Raw genomic sequence first — 21,851 nt, forward strand, 5'->3', positions numbered from 1 at the left:
AGTGAAGGAAAAGGAGAGTATTATTCCATATGGAATACTTACATTTACCTCCCCTCCACCATTCGCCCATTACTCCAGAAGTGCTTTTATGAAGAATAAATGTTACGTAAATTGTAACAATAGCAACGACAGATAAAACAAGCAAAGTCCAACAGGTTTATGATAAAATTACGCAATATGGCATTTCATTTTAATTTCTGCTTATTTTTGTCCCGTCACACCGTTCAGCCGGAAGCTGGCAGGGGTAATGGAGGCGAAGAACGATCTGAAAATGTTGAATAAAACATATTTCACGTAAGTAATATTACACATGGGGAGAGCACAACCATTTGAGGAAGTGGGAGTGTACCTTTGATGTTGGCCATATTTCATTTTGAAATGGCCATGTTTCATTTTCATATTTTCCGGTCCGAAGCGTGGGAAGTAGGATGCCAACCTTTGCTCGCTTCGCAGAAGAGGACTTGTCATATTCTCTACGCTGCGCAGCCCCATTTGCGCTATAGTTTGCCTGTGGTGTAATGGACTTACTGAATTTACACACACTGTGTGAGTGAGTTAATATTTATATCGACGAGAACGATTAATAATTACTTTGTATATCAAGAAAATTAGAAGCTAAAACCCTGTGAAAAACAGTGAAACCACTAGTATAGCACAGATATCCATTTAAATTAGTAATTATATCTAAATTAGTTTCACTGGAGAGGACAATACAATATATAAATGAGCTATGGATTGCCAACAACTGATCACCATAGCAGGGACCATGGTGACTCACAGTACATCGGCTTCCTGTATGGTCCCTAGCTGGATTCACACCATCCCTTCGGCTGCCAGGAATTTAGACACATCTAGCCATACATTACAATAGTATTACTCATATCCTACGATTAAAAACAGTGGAGAGATGTTTTGGGACCCTCTCGATCAAACTTCCAAACATAAAATATTTATCTATATACAGATCATTTAACAAATCTAAAACCTTTAAAAATGCTATCATTAAATCAGAACTGTTAATCGTAAAAACATCCCTTATTGTTCGTAATTTGAAATGTTTAACCCTTTGTGATGGAATTATGTACACTGAACGAAAGTGTTACTACCCTTGGCCCATGTTCTCGAAACGGTCGTAGCCCTTAGAATTCTTTCAACGCAGCCAGTGTCTTTAGAACTGGCTTAAGAAGTTCGTAAGGCAACGAACGTTTCAAGGATAGCTAGACTGTTCCTTTACCAGGTTAACTGAACCAGAAATTCACCATTGTGCAGGCTACTGGCAGCGGAATAACCACATAGCCTTATTTTCTATATAGCTGCTGATACTAACGTGATTAATCACGATGGGATCACTTAGAACCGTTTTCATAAAAGTCTTCTGTCCAACAATCTGCCCCTTGCCAACAGAGATGACGTCGTTCTTCCAGCTTAGCCAAAATGGTCTAAAATCATGGCACGATAGTATGGATTCACGATGCCGAGCTTTATGACCGGACCCGATGCATTTACGAATATACGACACACTGTTCTTGTATCCTCCAACAACGATTGTATATGTTTCATTGTTGGTTTTGTCATTATGGGTATGAAGGGCAACCATGGCGTATTTACAAGCCTTCACCAGAAACACAATGGAAGAAGCACGTCTTCTGATCTTCCGAAGAGAACTCGCTGGGATCTGTTTGAACCTGTCGGTTTTGATGACTGGACTGTAGAATGCAAAGTATTTGCCTGAAAAACGAATTACCACAACCGCTGAGAGCTGTTGAAATATACCCAGCTTATTTTGCAACCTCGTTGTCTCTCAGCATGATCTACTTATGTACGAGAATATAATCAAATGTTACTGTTCCTATCACAATCCAAAATTGACAGTGTCTTTTTTCATTACGATATTAGTAATGCGTGTTCACGAAAACCTAATGCTGTCACTTTTGGAGCATAAAGAATTTTTTCAAAGACAATTCTCGTTACTTCGATTATTTACTCGTTGCTTCGAGTATTTTCTCGTTTTTTCAGTAATTTTCTCGTAACTTCGATTATTTTCTATTTATTTCAAATATATTTTTGTTGCTTCAATTAATTTCTCGTTACTTCCCGAATTTTCTCGTTACTTCAAGTTTCTTTCAAAAACTTGAAATTTCGTATATTTACTCGTTGCTTCGATTTTATTTTTCTTAATTTCTAAGTTTGATGAACTTAGCATGTATATTTTGGGAGATCTGCTAGGATCAAAATGACATCCTCATAGTCACAGCTTAAGTCACGTGTCCATGGATACAGCAAAAAAGAAAATTCATATCTGAGTATAACCATTAAATGGCACATCATGTTTGATATGTGTGCCACATTTGATGAAGCTAGCATGTATAGTTTAAGGAAATCTGTTCCGAACAACATGACATCCTCATATTCACAGCCTAAGTCACATTTGAGTGGAAACCGCAAAAGATTCATATCTGGGTTTAAACCTCAAATGACAAGCCTATCTATCATACTTGATACGTGTTCCAAGTCTGATGAAGTTATCACGAACAGTTTAGGAAATATGCTTCGGACGGTATCGACCCTCCAAAAGACAGACCACTTAAAACAACACATTTTATGGTTGGTTTCATAAGGCCTAATTAAGCTGTACCGTTGGAAATTGTGGTATGTGCCCTGATAAAAAGACAACATTAGGTTTAGAAATGGTTATACGACCTCTGGCCATAAGAAACTTTAAGCGTTATTGAAAATGTTCATTTAATATTTTCAAGAAAACTGCTTCGTTACATGTTGTATGTGGAGAGTGGAAGCAAACCAATTCGTACTGATATTCATACCAAAATGGTATGCTTTTTGAGCAAACTGACTTCAGTCAAATCCTCAAAGTTATCGAATATATGGTATCATTTCATTGTTAACTCTTAGTTGTGGTTCAATCCCAAATGACAGACCTCCTGTAAGATAAACTCACTGAGTACACTAATTAGCTCAGCCATGCTCTCCACCCATATTCCATTAATGAGCTCGCTCGGAGTCAGCACATAGTATAGTGAGTACAGTGAGTTAGACCAGTTTGTTCAATTTTGGAATTCAAGCAATACTCAATCATCAAAGGGATTTCATTTCACAATGTATGCACTTATTCCAGAACCTCATCTTAAAATTAACCTTACAAAGTCGAATTACACTGACAAAATTTAGGACAACAAATCTTAGGTTACCAATGGAAACAGGACACTGTCTGAATGGTTTGAAAGAAAACCGACTATGTAATTTTCGTAGTGAAGCCATATGTGACGAATTCCATGTGTTAGTAATATGCCCACCACTTGTCAAACAAAAAAGAATATCATTTTTAACAAAATATTTCTGTGTGAATCCTTCTACCTGTACATGTATGGTCATGAAATGTGATTATCAACCACTCACTCTCAAATTATCCAAATATATGAAACACTGTGCCTTTTCAAATGATATCATGTAAATATTTTAATTATATTTACATATACTTGTCTGTTCTATATTTCACCTTTTGTGTTTTTGAGAAAAGAATGAAAATTCTGTCTTGTTCTGCTACCAGTCACTGCAGAGTATAGTAACAACACATTTCCATCTTTCTTAGTTTACTGGAACACCCCCCATACCCCATACCTTCTGAAGCAGATACCAGCTCTGAAGTCCCTTACTACCATGCTCTGACTCTCCTGCCGGTCTCAAAATGTCTGAATTTATGGATTATGTAACAATCAGCTGGGTTCAGGGCCAGGCCTTCACGTCAGATATGTGGAATTACTTTGAAAACCTGGGCCACCTTACAACAATAATCTCGAAGGGTGGCACAACAAGGTAAAGAGACTTGCTCGAAATAGCCACCTTAACATTTACGAGATAGTGGCGATATTTCAGCGCGAGCAGTCTCTCACTGAGGTTGCTGTCCTGAGACTTTATAAATAGTGGACAGCGCCGCCACGAAGAAAAAATATAGAACGATTGACGCTCGCTTTGCATCATTGAAGACTGAACTTCTCAGCAAACAACTGACTTTGATGCAGTATGCGGACCATGTGGACCTTCACCTACAGAAGTGGAGTAAACAAGAATGTTGTCTGTGTTACGAGTGTGTATTTTCTGTATATTTTGTTATTAATTCAGGAATCATTATTATTTGGTCACAACATTTAGTGTTTTGAATATTAAATATGATGGGTCACATTTCGTTTTTATAGCTGGTCCACACTTTTAGGATTCTGGTTTTCCGGAATTTATCTGCTCCTAGTTTTCTATGTGTATACTTCCGGGAGACTTACTCGAGGGCATTCTACAGTGTTGACTTGTCGTATGTGCCAGAACTTTCGGGAAATGACTGAGTATATATAAAAAGGCTGGTTGCCGTGTTGAGGGCGACACTCATTCATATTAACTGGAGGATACATCACTGCCAACACTTGATCATCAAAACCCGTCAACGCCTGACCTACATTATCCACTGTCAGACCGATCGCTGTGTTTACATTCTGCATAGTTGATTCTCTCTCACACTTTGTTGTAATCTGAATAAAATTATGAGGAAGCATGTCTTATTTTGTTAAATACGGAAACGGGCTTGAATCATTAAGCGTGGTTTGATAGCATAACTGGGAGAGCCACATTCCACGTTCACACAACCGTAACTATTGCCGGGAGGGTCACATCAATTTTGGATATTTATTTTGGAAATGTGACTTTCTCGGCCTGTAACCGTCTTTTGTGAGGTCTGCTTTATAGGAAGATACCATGGTTGCAAGGGTGCGCATCCTCCCTACTGAACTGAAAGTTTGTTTTATGACCACCGAAACTCGGGTGGTGTAGGGTGTGTGTGACTATGAGGATGTCATCTTGCTCAGAGCAGATCTCCTAAAATATACATGCTAAGTTCATCAAACTTAGAAATTAAGAAAAATAAAATCGAAGTGACAGTAAATACACGAAATTTCAAGTTTTTGAAAGAAACTTGAAGTAAGGAGAAAATATTAGAAATTTCAAGTTTTTGAAAGAAACTTCAACCGATGAGATAATACTCGAAGCAAAGAGTTAGTTAGTGAGTGAGTGAGTTTAACATTTAACGTCACATCGGCAATATTTCAGCCATATTGTGACGAGAACATTTAACAAAGAAAAGGACTATATGTATATTATGAAATCTGTCGGTGAAGGGCAGTAAAACAACTAGAATATCACAATTTCAATTAAAACTAGCGTGGAACGTTTACACTAATATCACTATTCGGACAATACAACATAAAATCAGGCTATAGATTGCCAACAGCTGAAGGTAGATCACCATACTAGGGGCCATGGGGACTTACAGTACCTTTGCTACCTGCATGGACCCCAGTTGGATTTACATCATCCCCTCAGCTGCTGGTGACTGTATGCAAGATTAGCCACAAATTAAAATAACAGAAATACTACGACTAAAAGAAAAGGAAGATCAAATTTGACTTCAAATGTTTTGGGACTTCCGCACCCTCTCAGGATGACAATAATTTTACAGTGCTTTAACCCCCTCGAGGATACAGCCACTAACACTCTAAGTTTCTAATTCAAATTTACAAGCATAAAATATTTATCTATTTACAATTCATTTAGCAAATCTAATTCTTTTAAAAATGCAATAATTAAATGAGAGCTAACAATATTAAAAAGATCCTTCAAAGTTCGTGAATTAAAATATTTATCCCTTGTGATGGAATATTCAACACAGTCAAGCAGGACATGCTTGACTGTGATTCTTTCATCACAAGGGATACAAAACGGAGGATCTTCACCTTTTAATAGATAATTGTGAGTATACTTCGTATGGCCAATGCGACATCGTCGCATAATGACCTCCTTAAATCTGGACTTAAAACCCAAGTAAGTATAACCGATATACGGTTTTATTTCATGTAATTTATTTATACCTACTTGGGTGTCCTACTTCTTCACTTCTTCTGCATCAGATCACGGATATAATCTTATTGTAGCTTTATAAACTGACTATGAAACAAGAAGTGGTGTCACAGATTTGTTGAGTGCCGCCTTAGCAGCAAGATCGGCCAATGTGTTACCAGGAATGCCAACGTGACTAGGTAACCAACAAAGGACGATGTCGTACTGGCCAGTAGCAAGATTATTGTACAATTACTAATTTCAATTAAAAGTGGATGTTTACAAGAAATATTGTTAATAGCCTGAAGGCAAGAAAGAGAGTCTGAATAGATTATGTACTGTTTATGTTTAGGGTGTCTTTGTATGCATTTAAGAACTGTTAGTATGGCGTTAGATTCTGCTGTGAAAATAGAACTGTTATTTGGTAATCTAGAAGATATTGTTCCGGATCCAATGGCAGTGGCACAAACCACTGCACCGCCGTCCTTGGACCCATCTGTAAATAAGGATTTATAATTGCTGTATTTATGTTTCAATTGATTATATTCTTGTTTATACTGTAATTCATTCGTTTCTGATTTTTAAATGTAGCTAATGTTAGGTCAACTTGTAGCCTAACCAGCTGCCAAGGAGGAGAAGAAAGAAGACGTGTGGGAGCTATGTTTTCCAGCTGAATGCCGTCCGAAGAAAGAAAGGGTCTAATTCTGTGCCCTAGGGGTGGAACAAGAGAAGACTTCTTATCGTACAAATCCTCATAAAGTGGATTGAACACACAGTTATATGCAGGGTTAGATCCATCAATTGAATCGTTTAAAACTTTCTATAAACTATTTATCTTTAAACTAAAAAGTGTGACTGACAAAATACTGCCTTGTGGAACACCTTGATCCTGACTGTAATGATCCGACAGGTTAGAACCCACGCGGACTTGAAATTGTCTGTTATTTAAAAATTGCCTATGAATTCAGGCAAACGACCTCGCAAACCGAAATCATGTAAATCTCTTAAAATGCCATATTTCCAGGTTGTGTCATATGCATTCTCGAGATCAAAAATGATAGACACAGCGTGTTGTTAATTAATCAGCGCGTTTTTCACAAATGATTCTAAACGCACTAAGTGATCGACAGTACTTCTGTTTTTACGGAAAGTACATTGTATATCTGTTATAAGGTTATTGGTTTCCAAGTACCAAACAAGTCGATTATTTATCATGCGTTCCATGGTCTTGCAAACACAGGTAGTTAATGAAATCGGACGATAATTGGATGGATCCGTATGATCACGTCCAGGTTTAGGTATTGGTACTACTATGGCGTCACGCCATGAGTGAGTGAGTGAGTGAGTTAATATTTAGCGTCACATCGGCAATATTGCAGCCATATCGTGACGAGAACAGTTTAATTTATATCAAGAATAGAATTAATAAATTTACAACATAAAAACCTGCCATCGAAGGACAGTAAAATACTAGACTATCACAAATATGAACATAAAACTAGCATGTAAAACTAAAATACTGTAATGAGAGAAGACAATACAATATACAATACGGGCTATAGGGCACCAACAACTGAGGGTAGATCACCATACTAGGGACCATGGGGACTTACATTACTTTTGCTACCTGCATGGATCCTAACTGGATTACATCATCCCCTCAGCTGCCGGCGACTGTAAGACAATTTAGCAAAAAATTAAAATAACAACTATACTACGTTTAAAACCTTGGTACGTGAAAATTTTACTTTAAAAGTTCTGGGACTTACGTACCTTCTCAGGGGACAATAATTTAACGATACTTTAACCCCCGTTGAAGGCATAGCCACTAACGATCTCGGTTTGCCAATTTACACTACCAGTAATAAAATAACATTTATCGATATACAAAACATATTGTTCAAAATTTATTCAACAATTCTATTTCTTTTAAGAAACCAGTTATTAGATGATAATTTGTTTTATTAAAAAGATCCTTAATTGTTTTGGCACTGAAATATTTATCCCTTGTGATAGCAAAATCAACACAGTCAAGCAAGACATGCTTGACCGTGATTCTCTCATCACAAGGGATACTTCTTTTGCATAAGATGACGGATATAAGATCTAATAACAGCTTTATAGTCAGAGTATGGAATCAGAAGTGGTGTTACAGATTTTTTCAGCGCTGCCTTAGCAGCAAGATCAGCCATCGCGTTACCAGAGATTCCAACATGGCTGGGTAACCAACAGAGGACGATGTCGCATTGGCCAGTAGCAAGAGCATTATGCAATTCAATAATGTCTAATAAAAGTGGATGCTTGCATGAAAGATTCTTAATAGCCTGAAGGCACGGAAGAGTCAGAAAAGATTATGTATCGTTTACATTTGGGGTGTCTATCAATATACTTAAGAGCCGTTAGTATCGCGTTTGCTTCTGCAGTAAAATTAGAGCTATTATCCGGTAATCGGGAAGATATTGTTCTGGATCCAATGACAGTGGCACAAGCTACGGTGCCACCATCCTTGGATCCATCTGTAAATAAGGATTTGTATGTATTATATTTACTTTTTAGCTGATTAAATTCTTGTTTGTATTGTAATTCATTAGTTTCGGATTTTTTTAATGCTGTCAGTGTCAGGTCAACTTGTGGTCTCACAAATTGCCAAGGAGGAGAAGAAAGCGGGCGGAAAGGGGCTATATTATCTAGTCCAATGCCTGCAGCGGAAAGGTAAGGTTTGACTCTTATGCCAAGAGGCGGAACTAGAGAAGGTTTCTTGGTGTACAAATCTGCATAGACAGGAGTAAAAACACATTTATATGCAGGATTTGATTCGTTAACGTAGAGTTTCATAACATATTGTAAAGCTAATTTTACACGCCGTCGGGAAAGAGATGGCTCATCGGCTTCAACATAGAGACTGTCAACAGGAGAAGTTCTGAAAGACCCAAGACAAAGTCTCAGACCTTGGTGGTGGACAGAATCCAATAGTTTTAGATTGCTTTTGCAGGCTCCACCATATACGATGGAGCCATAATCAAGTTTGGATCTGATGAGTGATCGATACAGATGTAGCAGGGTAGCTTGATCTCCTCCCCACTTTGAACTAGACACGACTTTCAACAAGTCAAGCGCCTTCAGGCATTTATGCTTGAGGTATTTAATATGTGGTAAGAAAGTCAGATGAGAGTCAAAAATAAGTCCAAGAACTTGGCCTCCTTTACAGCCTTGATAGGAGTGCCATTTAAAAATAGCTCTGGGTCTTTGTGTGGTTTTTATTTCCTACAGAAATGTATACAATTTGTTTTGGATTTAGAAAACTTAAAACCGGTTTCAAGACAGCATTTATGGATTTATTGAGACATAATTGTAGTTGCCTCTCTATTGTATGCATATTTTTACCACGACAGACAAGAAACATTAAAATCGTCCACGAAAAGTGATCCATCAAGTAAATGATTTAAAACCCTTGAAAGGCTGTTTATTTTAATACTAAATAATGTCACAGACAAAATACTGCCTTGTGGAAAACCCTGATCCTGATTGTAATGATCAGACAGGGTAGAACCCACTCGAACTTGAAACTGTCTGTCATTTAAAAAGTTGGCTATAAATTGAGGTAAACGACCTCGCAAGCCGAAGTCATGTAAATCTCTTAAAGTACCATATTTCCAGGTTGTGTCATATGCTTTTTCTAGATCCAAAAAGATAGACACAGCATGTTATTTATTAATTAGTGTTTTATTTAACAAATGATTCTGCTACCAGTCACTGCAGAGTATAGTAACAACACATTTCCATCTTTCTTAGTTTACTGGAACACCCCCCATACCCCATACCTTCTGAAGCAGATACCAGCTCTGAAGTCCCTTACTACCATGCTCTGACTCTCCTGCCGGTCTCAAAATCTCTGGATTTATGGATTATGTAACAATCAGCTGGGTTCAGGGCCAGGCCTTCACGTCAGATATGTGGAATTACTTTGAAAACCTGGGCCACCTTACAACAATAATCTCGAAGGGTGGCACAACAAGGTAAAGAGACTTGCTCGAAATAGCCACCTTAACATTTACGAGATAGTGGCGATATTTCAGCGCGAGCAGTCTCTCACTGAGGTTGCTGTCCTGAGACTTTATAAATAGTGGACAGCGCCGCCACGAAGAAAAAATATAGAACGATTGACGCTCGCTTTGCATCATTGAAGACTGAACTTCTCAGCAAACAACTGACTTTGATGCAGTATGCGGACCATGTGGACCTTCACCTACAGAAGTGGAGTAAACAAGAATGTTGTCTGTGTTACGAGTGTGTATTTTCTGTATATTTTGTTATATTAATTCAGGAATAATTATTATTTGGTCACAACATTTAGTGTTTTGAATATTAAATATGATGGGTCACATTTCGTTTTAATAGCTGGTCCACACTTTTAGGATTCTGGTTTTCCGGAATTTATCTGCTCCTAGTTTTCTATGTGTATACTTCCGGGAGACTTACTCAAGGGCATTCTACAGGGTTGACGATTGTCGTATGTGCCAGAACTTTCGGGAAATGACTGAGTATATATAAAAAGGCTGGTTGCCGTGTTGAGGGCGACACTCATTCATATTAACTGGAGGATACATCACTGCCAACACCTGATCATCAAAACCCGTCAACGCCTGACCTACATTATCCACTGTCAGACCGTCAAAATATCTATTTTGGAAATGTGACTTTCCCGGCCTGTAAACGTCTTTCGTGAGGTCTGCTTTATAGGAAGATACCATGGTTGCAAGGGTGCGCATCCTCCCTATTGAACTGAAAGTTTTATGACCACCGAAACTCGGATGGGGTAGGGTATGTGTGACTATGAAGATGTCATCTTGCTCAGAGCAGATCTCCTAAAATATACATGTTAAGTTCATCAAACTTAGAAATTAAGAAAACTAAAATCGAAGTAACGAGTAAATACACGAAATTTCAAGTTTTTGAAAGAAACTTGAAGTAACGAGAAAATATTAGAAATTTCAAGTTTTTGACTGAAACTTGAAGCAACGAGTAAATACTCAAAATTTCAAATTTTTGAAAGAAACTTCAAGCGATGAGATAATACTCGAAGCAAAGAGTTAGTGAGTGAGTTTAACATTTAACGTCACATAGGCAATATTTCAACCATATTGTGACGAGCTCATTTAACAAAGAAAAGTTGGCTATAAATTGAGGTAAACGACCTCGCAAGCCGAGGTCATGTAAGTCTCTTAAAACGCCATATTTCCAGGTTGTGTCATATGTTTTTTCTAGATCAAAAATGATAGACACAGCATGTTGTTTATTAATTAGTGCATTTTTAACAAACGATTCTAAACGCACTATGTGATCGACAGTACTTCTGTTTTTACGGAAACCACACTGAATATCTGTTATGAGGTTATTGGTTTCCAAGTACCAAACAAGCCGATTATTTATCATGCGTTCCATGGTTTTGCAAACGCAGCTTGTGAGAGAAATTGGTCGGTAATTTCAAGTATCGGCATGATCACGTCCGGGTTTAGGCATTGGGACTACTATAGCTTCTCGCCATGATGATGGAAATTTTCCTGATGTCCAAATGTCATCAAAAATATTTAAAAGGGTTTCTAAACATGATTCTGGTAAGTGCTTCAGGAGTTGATAATGTATATCATCAGCTCCTGTAGCAGTATCGTGAGCCTGCTCAAGAGCAGTATGGGGGCTCATGAATAGAGAATAGTTCATTATAATCTTCTCCATTATCAGAATTAAAATTTATAGCTTTCTTTTCATGTTGATTTGAAATGTTTGACATTTGAAGAAGATGAGTGTTTGGTCAGGGTTTCACCAAGTTTATTTCCAATATCTGATTTATTGGTCAGTAGTTGGTCCCCATCTTGGAGGTGGTGAATGCTAGATTTAGAGCCCTTACCTTTGATTCTCTGAATCATGTTCCATACCTTTGATATCGGCGTACGTGCATTGATCTTTGATGCATACATTCGCCAAGAATGGCGTTTACTTTGCTTGAAGGTACGTCGTGCTTTAGCATTTAGAATTTTAAATTTATTCAAATTGTGGACCAGAGGATGGCGACGGAAATAATGTTCAGCTTTTTTCCGAGCCTTTCTAGCCTGTTTGCAATTATCATTAAACCACGGTTTTCTAATGTGTGGAAGTACAGAGGACATAGGAATACATTGATTGGCTACGTTATTCAGTTCATCAGCAACATCAGCAAAAAGTTCAGGTTTAAGTTTGTCCGCACAAAGGGTTTCAAATAAAGACCAGTTAGCCTTCTTAAAATTCCATCGGGATGATGGAGGAACATCAGATGGGGTTACAGGTGTTAGAATTGTTGGAAAGTGATCACTTCCACAGAGGTCGTCATGGACGCACCAGTCAAATTCATTCAAGAGGTTTGAGTCACAAATCGAGATTAAAATATGTACCAGTACCAGGATGTAAATACGTGTGTGAACCATCGTTATAAATGCATAAGTCATTATTTAAAATAAATTCCTCAAGTAATTTTCCTTTATTGTTTGTGTGGTCACTGCCCCCAAATCGCCCATTATGATTCCCATTATGGTTTGGGAAGCTGATCATAAAGTGCTTGAAGATCAGCTAGCTGAAGGGTCAACGTTGGATGAATGTAAAGTGAGCACAAGGTAAAAACAACGTGCATAGTTATCCGAACTGCGACAGCCTGAAGACTGGTATGAAGCAACACAGGACTGTGGATCACACCCTGCTAGAACAGAAGATCCACCAGTAGCCTTAGTCCCTGGTGGAGAGAATGAATGGTAAGTATTGTACTGACGTAAAACAAAGCTGTCAGTTTCTTTTAAATATGTCTCCTGGAGACATATTGCTGACGGCTTATAATCTTGTATTAGTAAGTGTAAATCATTAAACTTGGTCCTGAGACCTCTGCAATTCCACTGAATTAACGAAGAACTGGAAACGCTCATGTGACAGGAGGTTGCACGGGAGATCTATTTTTCCCTTTTCTAGGCGACTTACTTCTGTTGCGCCGAGGGGGGAGAGGAGAGACATCCATGTCCTCCAGAGATTGAAACCTATTATGTATCCGTATAGGATCACGTTGACCCTTCGGTACACGATCTGATATATCTAGCTTTGGGTTGGTCGTCTTCACAACAGGAGATGGTTGTGATACCAATGTAGGAGCCAATGGCGACGTTGGTATCATTGTAGATTGATCTTCAGTTTGTGATGAAGAAGAACATGATTGTTGAAGACGTTTAGTCTGAACTGGAGTCGAATGACATGAAACAGGTCTGGAAACATTTTTGACTGAGGCAGAAGGGGTGGCCGCATAAGATTGCCCTGGTTTTTCATGAGCCAGAACATATTTCTTCGCTTCTGAAAAGGTGAGATTGCGGTCATGTTTCAGTTTTGAAATTTTTGATTGAAATGCCCATGTAGGACAGTCTCTGGTAGATGAGGGGTGATTCCCTGAGCAGTTTACACATGAAGGAGGTTTGTCACAGTGTACTGTCTTCACTTTTGCCAGCACAGCGATGACAGGCAGCTGGGTTATGGCATGATTTTGAGTCATGACCATACTTTTGACACCTGTAGCACCTAAGGGGATTTGGGATGTAAGAATCCACCCTTACATGACAATATGCAGCTTTCAGTGATTCTGGGCGTTTAAGAAGACCGAATGTAAATAAATACGCGTTGGTCTTAAGAGGTTCCTTGTTTCGTTTTGATGAAAAACGTTTAACAGCTGTAACTCCTTGTGAGCTTAATTCCGAAAGAATGTCATCTTGATCCATGTCTGAAAGACAACGACTTACATCTCGGACAATACCTTTACTGCTGTTAAGAGTCCTGTGAGGTGACACCGTTACAGGAACATTCGCTAATGACCTTGTTGATAGTAGGATTTGTGATTGAATCCGCTTTTTGCATTCAATCAGTAGACAGACAGAACGCAGTTTTTTAATTTCTTTCACGTCACCTGCCAGACCTTCAATACCTTTTGCAATAGCAAACGGATTCAGTTTCAGTGGACCATCATTTGGTGAAAACATGACTGAAAAACGAGACCAATTTTCAGAATTAACAACGGCAGTAGGAGTCTCATCTTCAGACGATAATGAGTCATCAGATTCATACGATATTTTTTTGAGTGGGGGCGCCATGGTTGTATTAAATATAGTTCGCCCTCCTAGCTCCCCACCCACCACGGAGTGTCAACAAGGACGATGCCTTATGTCCATGGACCTCCAACAGACAGCACCAGGGATACCAGGAGGGTATACTCAAGCAGGAGAATATCTTGAAAAGATAAGTCCTACCAGATTGGCCCATGAGCCATCGCCTTCTGGGCATAAGACTCTAGGCAAGTTCAGAACATCATATTCCGAAATCAAAAAGTTTGAGATGAACAAATAGGCCAAGACTCAAAATAACACAGTTCCAAATTAAACTTGTGCAATGACATATATAAATGTAATCCATGCACAGGGCTTGGCATGACCAGCTGATTGGTCGAACCGGGCCCATTCGACCACCGGTCTAGGCGAAGTCAGGGCCCAAGTGGTGTGTTGAGCAACGGGAACACGGTTCCAGGCCCCCGTTGCTCTCAACCACCAGGATCCCTTCCTCCGCCGTAACAGGGCCGCAACCCACGGCAAACGGGATGGTGGACCAAATATCTCAATGGTTCCACTACGGGGGTGTTGGCGAGCTATTGGCGTTACCCAGCACCCACCACGAGGAGGTGGCTCGCCACGGGCGCCCGTCACGCCATGAAGAAGGAAATTTCCCGGAAATCCAAATATCATCAAAAATTGATAAGAGCGTCTCTAAACAGGATTCTGGTAAGTGCTTCAGGAGTTGATAATGTATGTTATCAGCTCCTGTAGCAGTGTCATGAGCGTGATCAAGAGCAGTATGGAGTTCATGAATAGAAAACGTATCATTATAATCTTCCCCATTATCAGAATTGAAGTTAATGGTTTTCATTTCTTGTTGTGTTTGATATTGCTGAAATTTAGGTACATAATTAGAAGAGGAAGAGTGTTTAGCGAGAGTTTCACCCAGTTTATTCGCAATATCTGATTTATCAGTAAGTAATTGATCTCCATGTTTAAAGGACCACTAAACTCAATTTTTGGTAGTCTTTTTATCACTGCATATGAAAGACTTTTGGTTAGTCATAAACGAAACACCATTTTTTTTTAAAAAAAAAAAAAAAGACTGTGGTTAATTAATACCAAGCGCTTAAAAGTTGCTAAAAGCCGTCTGCTTCGCTCTCGCCAGCAAACAAACCGCAGACAGGTTACGTAACACTGTCGCCAGAGGCCTACAGTTACGTCATAGAAGGAACGGTTTCCAGTTAAATGTATAGAAAATGCGTAGGAAGCTCGTCATTTTGCTAATTTCTCGACGTCACCAAAGACATGCCGAATTGTTGTGTTGCCGTCAATTGTTCCTTGGGGTCGGGTGATGGTGTCACTATGCACAGATTTCCACCAGACTCCGTAGTTTGTGCTTAAATTGGTTGTTAGTGTGCGCGAAGTGAGCTTTGTGGAAGCCTGTGGTGTATACTAAATCGGATGGTTCGCCCCCAAACACGCTTCCAGGATAGAAAATGGAGTTCAAGTATCATCGAGTTTATAAAATTAAGACTGCTTACTACACATTGCTGACCAAAAGGACTTTGCATGGATATTACGCTTTCATCCTCGGAAACGAAGTTGTGGTCGAAGTGACAATATTAATATTATTATCGTAAGTAATCTTATATTGACCGATTTCAAGAGTGAAATTGTTATGTTATAAGCAATGTCATGTAAAATCCCAATGTCAATCAATAAAATACATATTTTACTACCAGTAGAAAGTAATTTTGATTTTGTAAGTCGGTGAAAACAAACTTAAATAGCATTCATCAAGGCGCCGACAATTTTTGAAAATCGTGAAGTTACGGGCTAAGGTCCGTTAGAATTATTCAGATTATGATTTGTTCTCATCAAGTTAGAAAATCAAAACCACTTTTTACTGGTAGTTAAATATGCATTTGAATCATAGCCAAAAGGATTTTGCATGACACAACTTTTAACATATGGATTTCTTCCAAGGAAGCAAGGTGGGGGTCGAAGTGATATTTATATTGCAAGCAATATTATGTTGACCTCCACCTCACTTCCAAGAGTGAAATTGTTATGTTATAAGCAATGTCAAGCAAAATCCTATTGTCCATCAATAAAATACATATTTTACTACTAGTAGAAAGTAATTGTCCTTTTCTAAGTCGGTGAAAACAAACTTACATAGAATTCATCCCAAGACAGGGCGCCGCCATTTTTGAAAATCGTGAAGTCAAATCCATTTGAATTAATAAGATTATGTATGGTTTGTTCTCATCACGTTAGAAAATCAAAACTACATAAATATGTATTTGAATCATTACCAAAAGGAGTTTGCATGACACAACCTGTAACATAACCTAAGCGAGGTCGGGGTCGAAGTGAAAATACTGCGCGATAAATTTCTTCACTTGCTACATTTACTTGGTTTGTAACGTTCACTCACCAGTATGTAGACCCTTGTCAATATACGTCTTTATACTTGGTCTCATAATCCTAATTACTTTAAAATCATACTTGTATCCATTTTTTGAAACTTAACAAAAAGAAGCGACCTGCGAATGTATAACAGGAATGGAATGTAATATGTAGACATTTCATATTTTCCTATATGAATCATAATTCGCACCTACGCCCTAGTGTATGTCGTCTGCATCATTACACTTCACGACGAAAACAATGGTTCCGTTGAAAGCTACGACAACGTATTAAAAACAAAAATGCAAATATTAAAATTATTAAGTTATAGAAGCAATGTTAGGCTATTACCTTCTTCGGGGAATGTATCCATCAATATCCACAAAAACAGGTGATATATAATTCATCTGCGGATTTCCTAAAAGATGTGTCTTTTAACAGTCTAATATACGAAAACTCGATGTATCGTTTCAGGTTTTTCACACTGCTGTATAGTTTCATTGGTTACCCAAGATAGCACACCTGGCAACTAATTGCATAATGTGCGTCATTCTTTTTAAAGAGTTATTTAGTCAGCCAATAATGAGCAATCAATCAATGTATTGGTGGTTAATCCTTTGAAAGAAGGGTGTTGTTTTACATAAACACAGACACGACAGAGTGTATTCAGTATAGATTAGAAAGTGTACATACATAAACACTACCTTTTGACAAATCCCCCATTTAAAAACCCCATAAAACTAATTAATCAATCAGCGTGTTATCGATTAATCCTTTGATCGATCCAGACAAAAGAAATGCCAAATTGGGGCCTTTGTCGGGTAATCTAAGTGGCGTTACCACTAATTATACCTGTTATAAATTCATTACCTGAGCATCAAGTGAATGATGACAAATAACGTGTAGGTTTATACCACCTAACACGGATTACAACCTAGCGACACCAAGTGATTTTGACAGAATCGTCTATGAAAACAAGGGTTGTAACTCGAAAACTAGGCAAATCAGGAGACAAAACTTAAAGAAAGTAGATTGTGAATTGCGCACTGTTGACAAAAAGGTCGATTTAAGGTAATTAAAGATCGTAATGAGTTTTAATGACGGGGTTTCATTTATAACGATGTCAGCAATTGATTTTGCATCTGTACCCTATTAGAGTATATGTGACCTTTAAGATGATGGACACTAGATTTAGTACCTTACCTTTGATTTTCTGGACCATGTTCCATACCTTGGACATGGGTGTCCGAGAATTTATTTTGGATACATAATTTTGCCAAGAGTGGCGTTTGTTCTGTTTAAAAGTACGCCGCGCTTTGCTATTTAAGATTTTAAATTTATTCAAATTATGCATCATAGGATGGCGACGGAAATAACGTTCTGCATTTTTCCTTGCCTTCCTAGCTTGTTTGCACTCATCGTTGAACCATGGTTTTCGAATATGTGGAACTGCAGAGGAATTTGGAATACTGTCACCAGCTATTGAATTCAGTCCATCAGAAAAAAACATTTAATAGCATCAGGAACGTCAATAAAACGTTCGGGTTTAAGTTTTGCAGCACATAGCGTTTCATATAAAGCCCAGTTAGCCTTTTCAAAATTCCGCCTTGATGATGGAGGAACATCAGTGAGTGAGTGAGTTAACATTTAACGTCACATCGGCAATATTTCAGCCATACCGTGACGGGAACTTAACACTGACATGGAATATATGTGTAATATAAAAACCTGTCAACAGAGGACAGTAAAAACACTAGAATATTACAGACATGAATATAAAACCAGCATGAAAAACTAAAACATTGTAATTAAAGAAGACAATACATTATAAAACATGGGCTATAGATCGCCAACAACAGAAGGTAGATCACCATACTAGGGACCATGGGGACTTACAGTACCTTTGCTACCTGCATGGACCCTAGCTGGTAAATCTTGTATGCCCAATACGACATCATCGTAGTATGACCTCTTCAAATCTGGACAGACAACCCAAGTGGGTATAACTAATGTAAGGTTTTATTTCATGTCATTTATTGATACCCACTTGAGTGTCCCACTTCTTCTGCATCAGATCATGGATATAAGATCTAATGATGGCTTTGTAATCAGAGTAGGGAATAAGAAGTGGTGTCACAGATTTGTTGAGTGCTGCTATTGCGGCAAGATCGGCCATCACATTCCCAGAAATACCTACGTGACTGGGTAACCAACAGAAGACGATGTCGTATTGGCCAGTAGCAAGAGTATTATACAGTTCAATAATTTCTATTAAAAGTGGATGTTTACAAGAAATATTTTTAATAGCCTGAAGGCAAGAAAGAGAGTCGGAATATATTATATACTGTTTACGTTTAGGGTGTCTTTGAATATATCTAAGAGCTGTTAATATGGCGTTAGCTTCTGCTGTAAAAATAGAACTATTATCTGGTGATCTAGAAGATATTGTTCTGGATCCAATGACAGTAGCACAAGCCACAGCGTCACCGTCCTTGGACCCATCTGTAAATAAGGATTTGTAATTGTTATATGTATGTTTCAAATGATTATATTCTTGTTTATACTGTAACTCATTCGTTTCTGATTTTTTAAATTTAGTTCATGTTAGGTCAACCTATGGCCTAACCAACTGCCAAAGGGGAGAAGAAAGAAGCCGGAAGGGAGCTATATTGTCCAGCTCAATACCAGCAGCAGCAATAAACGGCTTTATTCTGAGCCCAAGAGGTAGAACAAGAGAAGACTTTTTGCTATATAAATCCTCATACAGAGGATTGAAGACACAGTTATATGCAGGGTTAGATTTGTTAGAGTAAAGTTTTGTGATATATTGTAAAGATAATTTGATACGGCGTTGTGCAAGAGATGGTTCATCGGCCTCAACGTAAAGACAGTCAATAGGTGAAGTTCTGAAGGACACAAGACAAAGTCTTAGACCTTGGTGATGGATAGAATCAAGAAGTTTAAGATTGCTTTTGCAGGCTCCACCATAGACGATGGAGCCATAATCAAGTTTAGAACGAACGAGTGATCGATATAGATGGAGAAGGGTAGCTTGATCCCCTTCCCATTTTGAATTTGAAACAACTTTCAACAAGTCAAGTGCTTTCAGGCATTTATTTTTAAGTGATTTAATATGTGGTAAAAAAGTTAAATGTGAACCAAAGATTAGACCCAAGAATTTGGCTTCCTTCACAGCTTCAATGGGCGCCCCATCTAGAGACAGTTCAGGGTCTTTATGTGGTTTGTATTTACGACAAAAATATATGAAATTAGTTTTTGATTTGGAATATTTAAAGCCGTTTTCAAGACACCATTTGTTTATCTTGTTTAAACACAACTGCAATTGCCGTTCAATGGTATGCATGTTTTTACCACGACAAGAAATATTAAAATCATCCACAAATAACGATCCATAAATTGAATCGTTTAAAACTTTTGATAAACTGTTGATCCTGATGCTAAAAAGTCTGATTGACAAAATACTGCCTTGTGGAACACCCTGATCTTGATTGTAATGATCAGACAGGGTAGAACCCACACGGACTTGGAATTGTCTGTTGTTTAAAAACTTGGTTATAAATTCAGGCAAACGGCCTAGCAACCCGAAGTCATGTAAATCTCGTAAAATGCCATATTTCCAAGTAGTGTCATATGTTTTTTCAAGATCAAAAAAAGACAGACACAGCGTGTTGGTTGTTAATTAGTGAGCAAATGATTCCGGTCGCACTAAGTGATCAACAGTACTTCTGTTTTTACGGAAACCACACTGTATATCTGTTATGAGATTATTTGTTTCCAAGTACCAAACAAGTCGATTATTTATCATGCGTTCCATGGTCTTGCAAACACAGCTAGTTAATGAAATCGGACGATAATTGGATGTATCCGTATGATCACGTCCAGGTTTAGGTATTGGTACTACTATGGCGTCACGCCATGAGGGAGGAAAGTTACCCGAAGTCCAAATATCATCAGAAATATTTAGGAGAGTTTCCAGACAGGATTCTGGTAAATGTTTCAGGAGTTGATAATGTATGTTGTCAGCTCCTGTAGCAGTGTCATGAGCTTGATCAAGAGCAGTATGGAGTTCATGAATAGAAAACGTTTCATTATAATCTTCCCCATTATCAGAATTGAAATTAATAGTTTTCTTTTCTTGTTTTTGATACTGCTGGAATTTAGGTACATAATTAGAAGAGGAAGAGTGTTTAGCAAGGGTTTCAGCCAGTTTATTTGCAATATCTGATTTATCAGTAAGCAATTGATCTCAATGTTTAAGATGATGGACAGTAGATTTAGTACCTTTACCTTTGATTTTCTGGACCATGGTCCATACCTTGGACATGGGTGTCCGAGAATTTATTTTGGATACATAATTTTGCCAAGATCGGCGTTTGAACTGTTTAAAAGTACGCAGTGCTTTAGCATTTAAAATTTTAAATTTATTTAAATTATGCACCATAGGATGGCGACGGAAATAATGTTCTGCTTTTTTCCTTGCCTTCCTAGCTGGTTTGCACTCATCGTTGAACCATGGTTTTCGAATGTCTGGAACCGCAGAGGAATTTGGTATACACTCATCAGCTATGGAATTTAGTTCATCCGAAAAACTTTTAATAGCATCGGGAGTGTCAATAAAACGTTCGGGTTTAAGTTTTTCAGCACACAGTGTTTCAAACAAAGCCCAATTAGCCTTTTTAAAATTCCGCCTTGATGATGGAGGTACATCTGATGGAATTACAGGCTTTAGAATAGTAGGAAAATGGTCACTTCCACAGAGGTCATCGTGCACTGACCATTCAAATTCATTTAGTAATTCTGAATTTGTGATTGACAGGTCGAGAGAAGAATAAGTCCCTGTAGCAGGGTGTAAATATGCGTTGGAACCATCATTATAAATACATAAATCATTATCAGAACAAAACTCTTCTAGTAATTTACCTTTAGCGTTTGTAGTTACACTACCCCAGAGTGGGTTGTGTCCATTCAGATCTCCCATTATAATACAGGACTTCGGGAGTTGATCATACAGCACTTGAAGATCGGTTTTGTGAAACGTTGATGACGGAGAAATGTAGAGAGAGCATAATGTAAACGCAACATGCAAAGTTAGTCGCACTGCGACGGCCTGAAGATCAGTAGTAAGTGAAACAGGGCTATGGATAATATTCTGTTTGACTAGGATGGAAGACCCTCCCGTGGCCCTGTCACCCGGAGGTGAAAAACAATGATATGCCTTGTAATGACGCTGGTCAAAAGTATCTGTCTGTTTTAAATAGGTCTCCTGCAGACAGAAAGCTGATGGTGTTAAATCCTGGACTAAGAGCTGCAACTCATTAAAATTAGTCCTTAGACCTCTACAATTCCACTGTAAAAGATTATTCTGATAGCCTATCTTTTTGGGGGGGTTTATTGGGGATCTACCCCGCACTTTTT

The 21,851-nt window shown here is 38.2% G+C and overlaps 1 protein-coding gene across 1 annotated transcript in view; it reads right to left on the reverse strand.

Moving 5' to 3' along the window:
• Window positions 1-1,270: 1,270 nt before the first annotated feature.
• Window positions 1,271-21,851, reverse strand: part of LOC137276864 (uncharacterized) — a 44,075-nt gene continuing 23,494 nt past the window's right edge. Inside the window, exon 4 of the mRNA XM_067808514.1 lies at window positions 1,271-1,728. Coding sequence (XP_067664615.1) covers window positions 1,271-1,728 — 458 coding nt within the window. The remainder of the gene's footprint in view (window positions 1,729-21,851) is intronic.

Source organism: Haliotis asinina, chromosome 1, assembly GCF_037392515.1.
Source record: "Haliotis asinina isolate JCU_RB_2024 chromosome 1, JCU_Hal_asi_v2, whole genome shotgun sequence".
Taxonomy (NCBI): Eukaryota; Metazoa; Mollusca; class Gastropoda; order Lepetellida; family Haliotidae; genus Haliotis; species Haliotis asinina.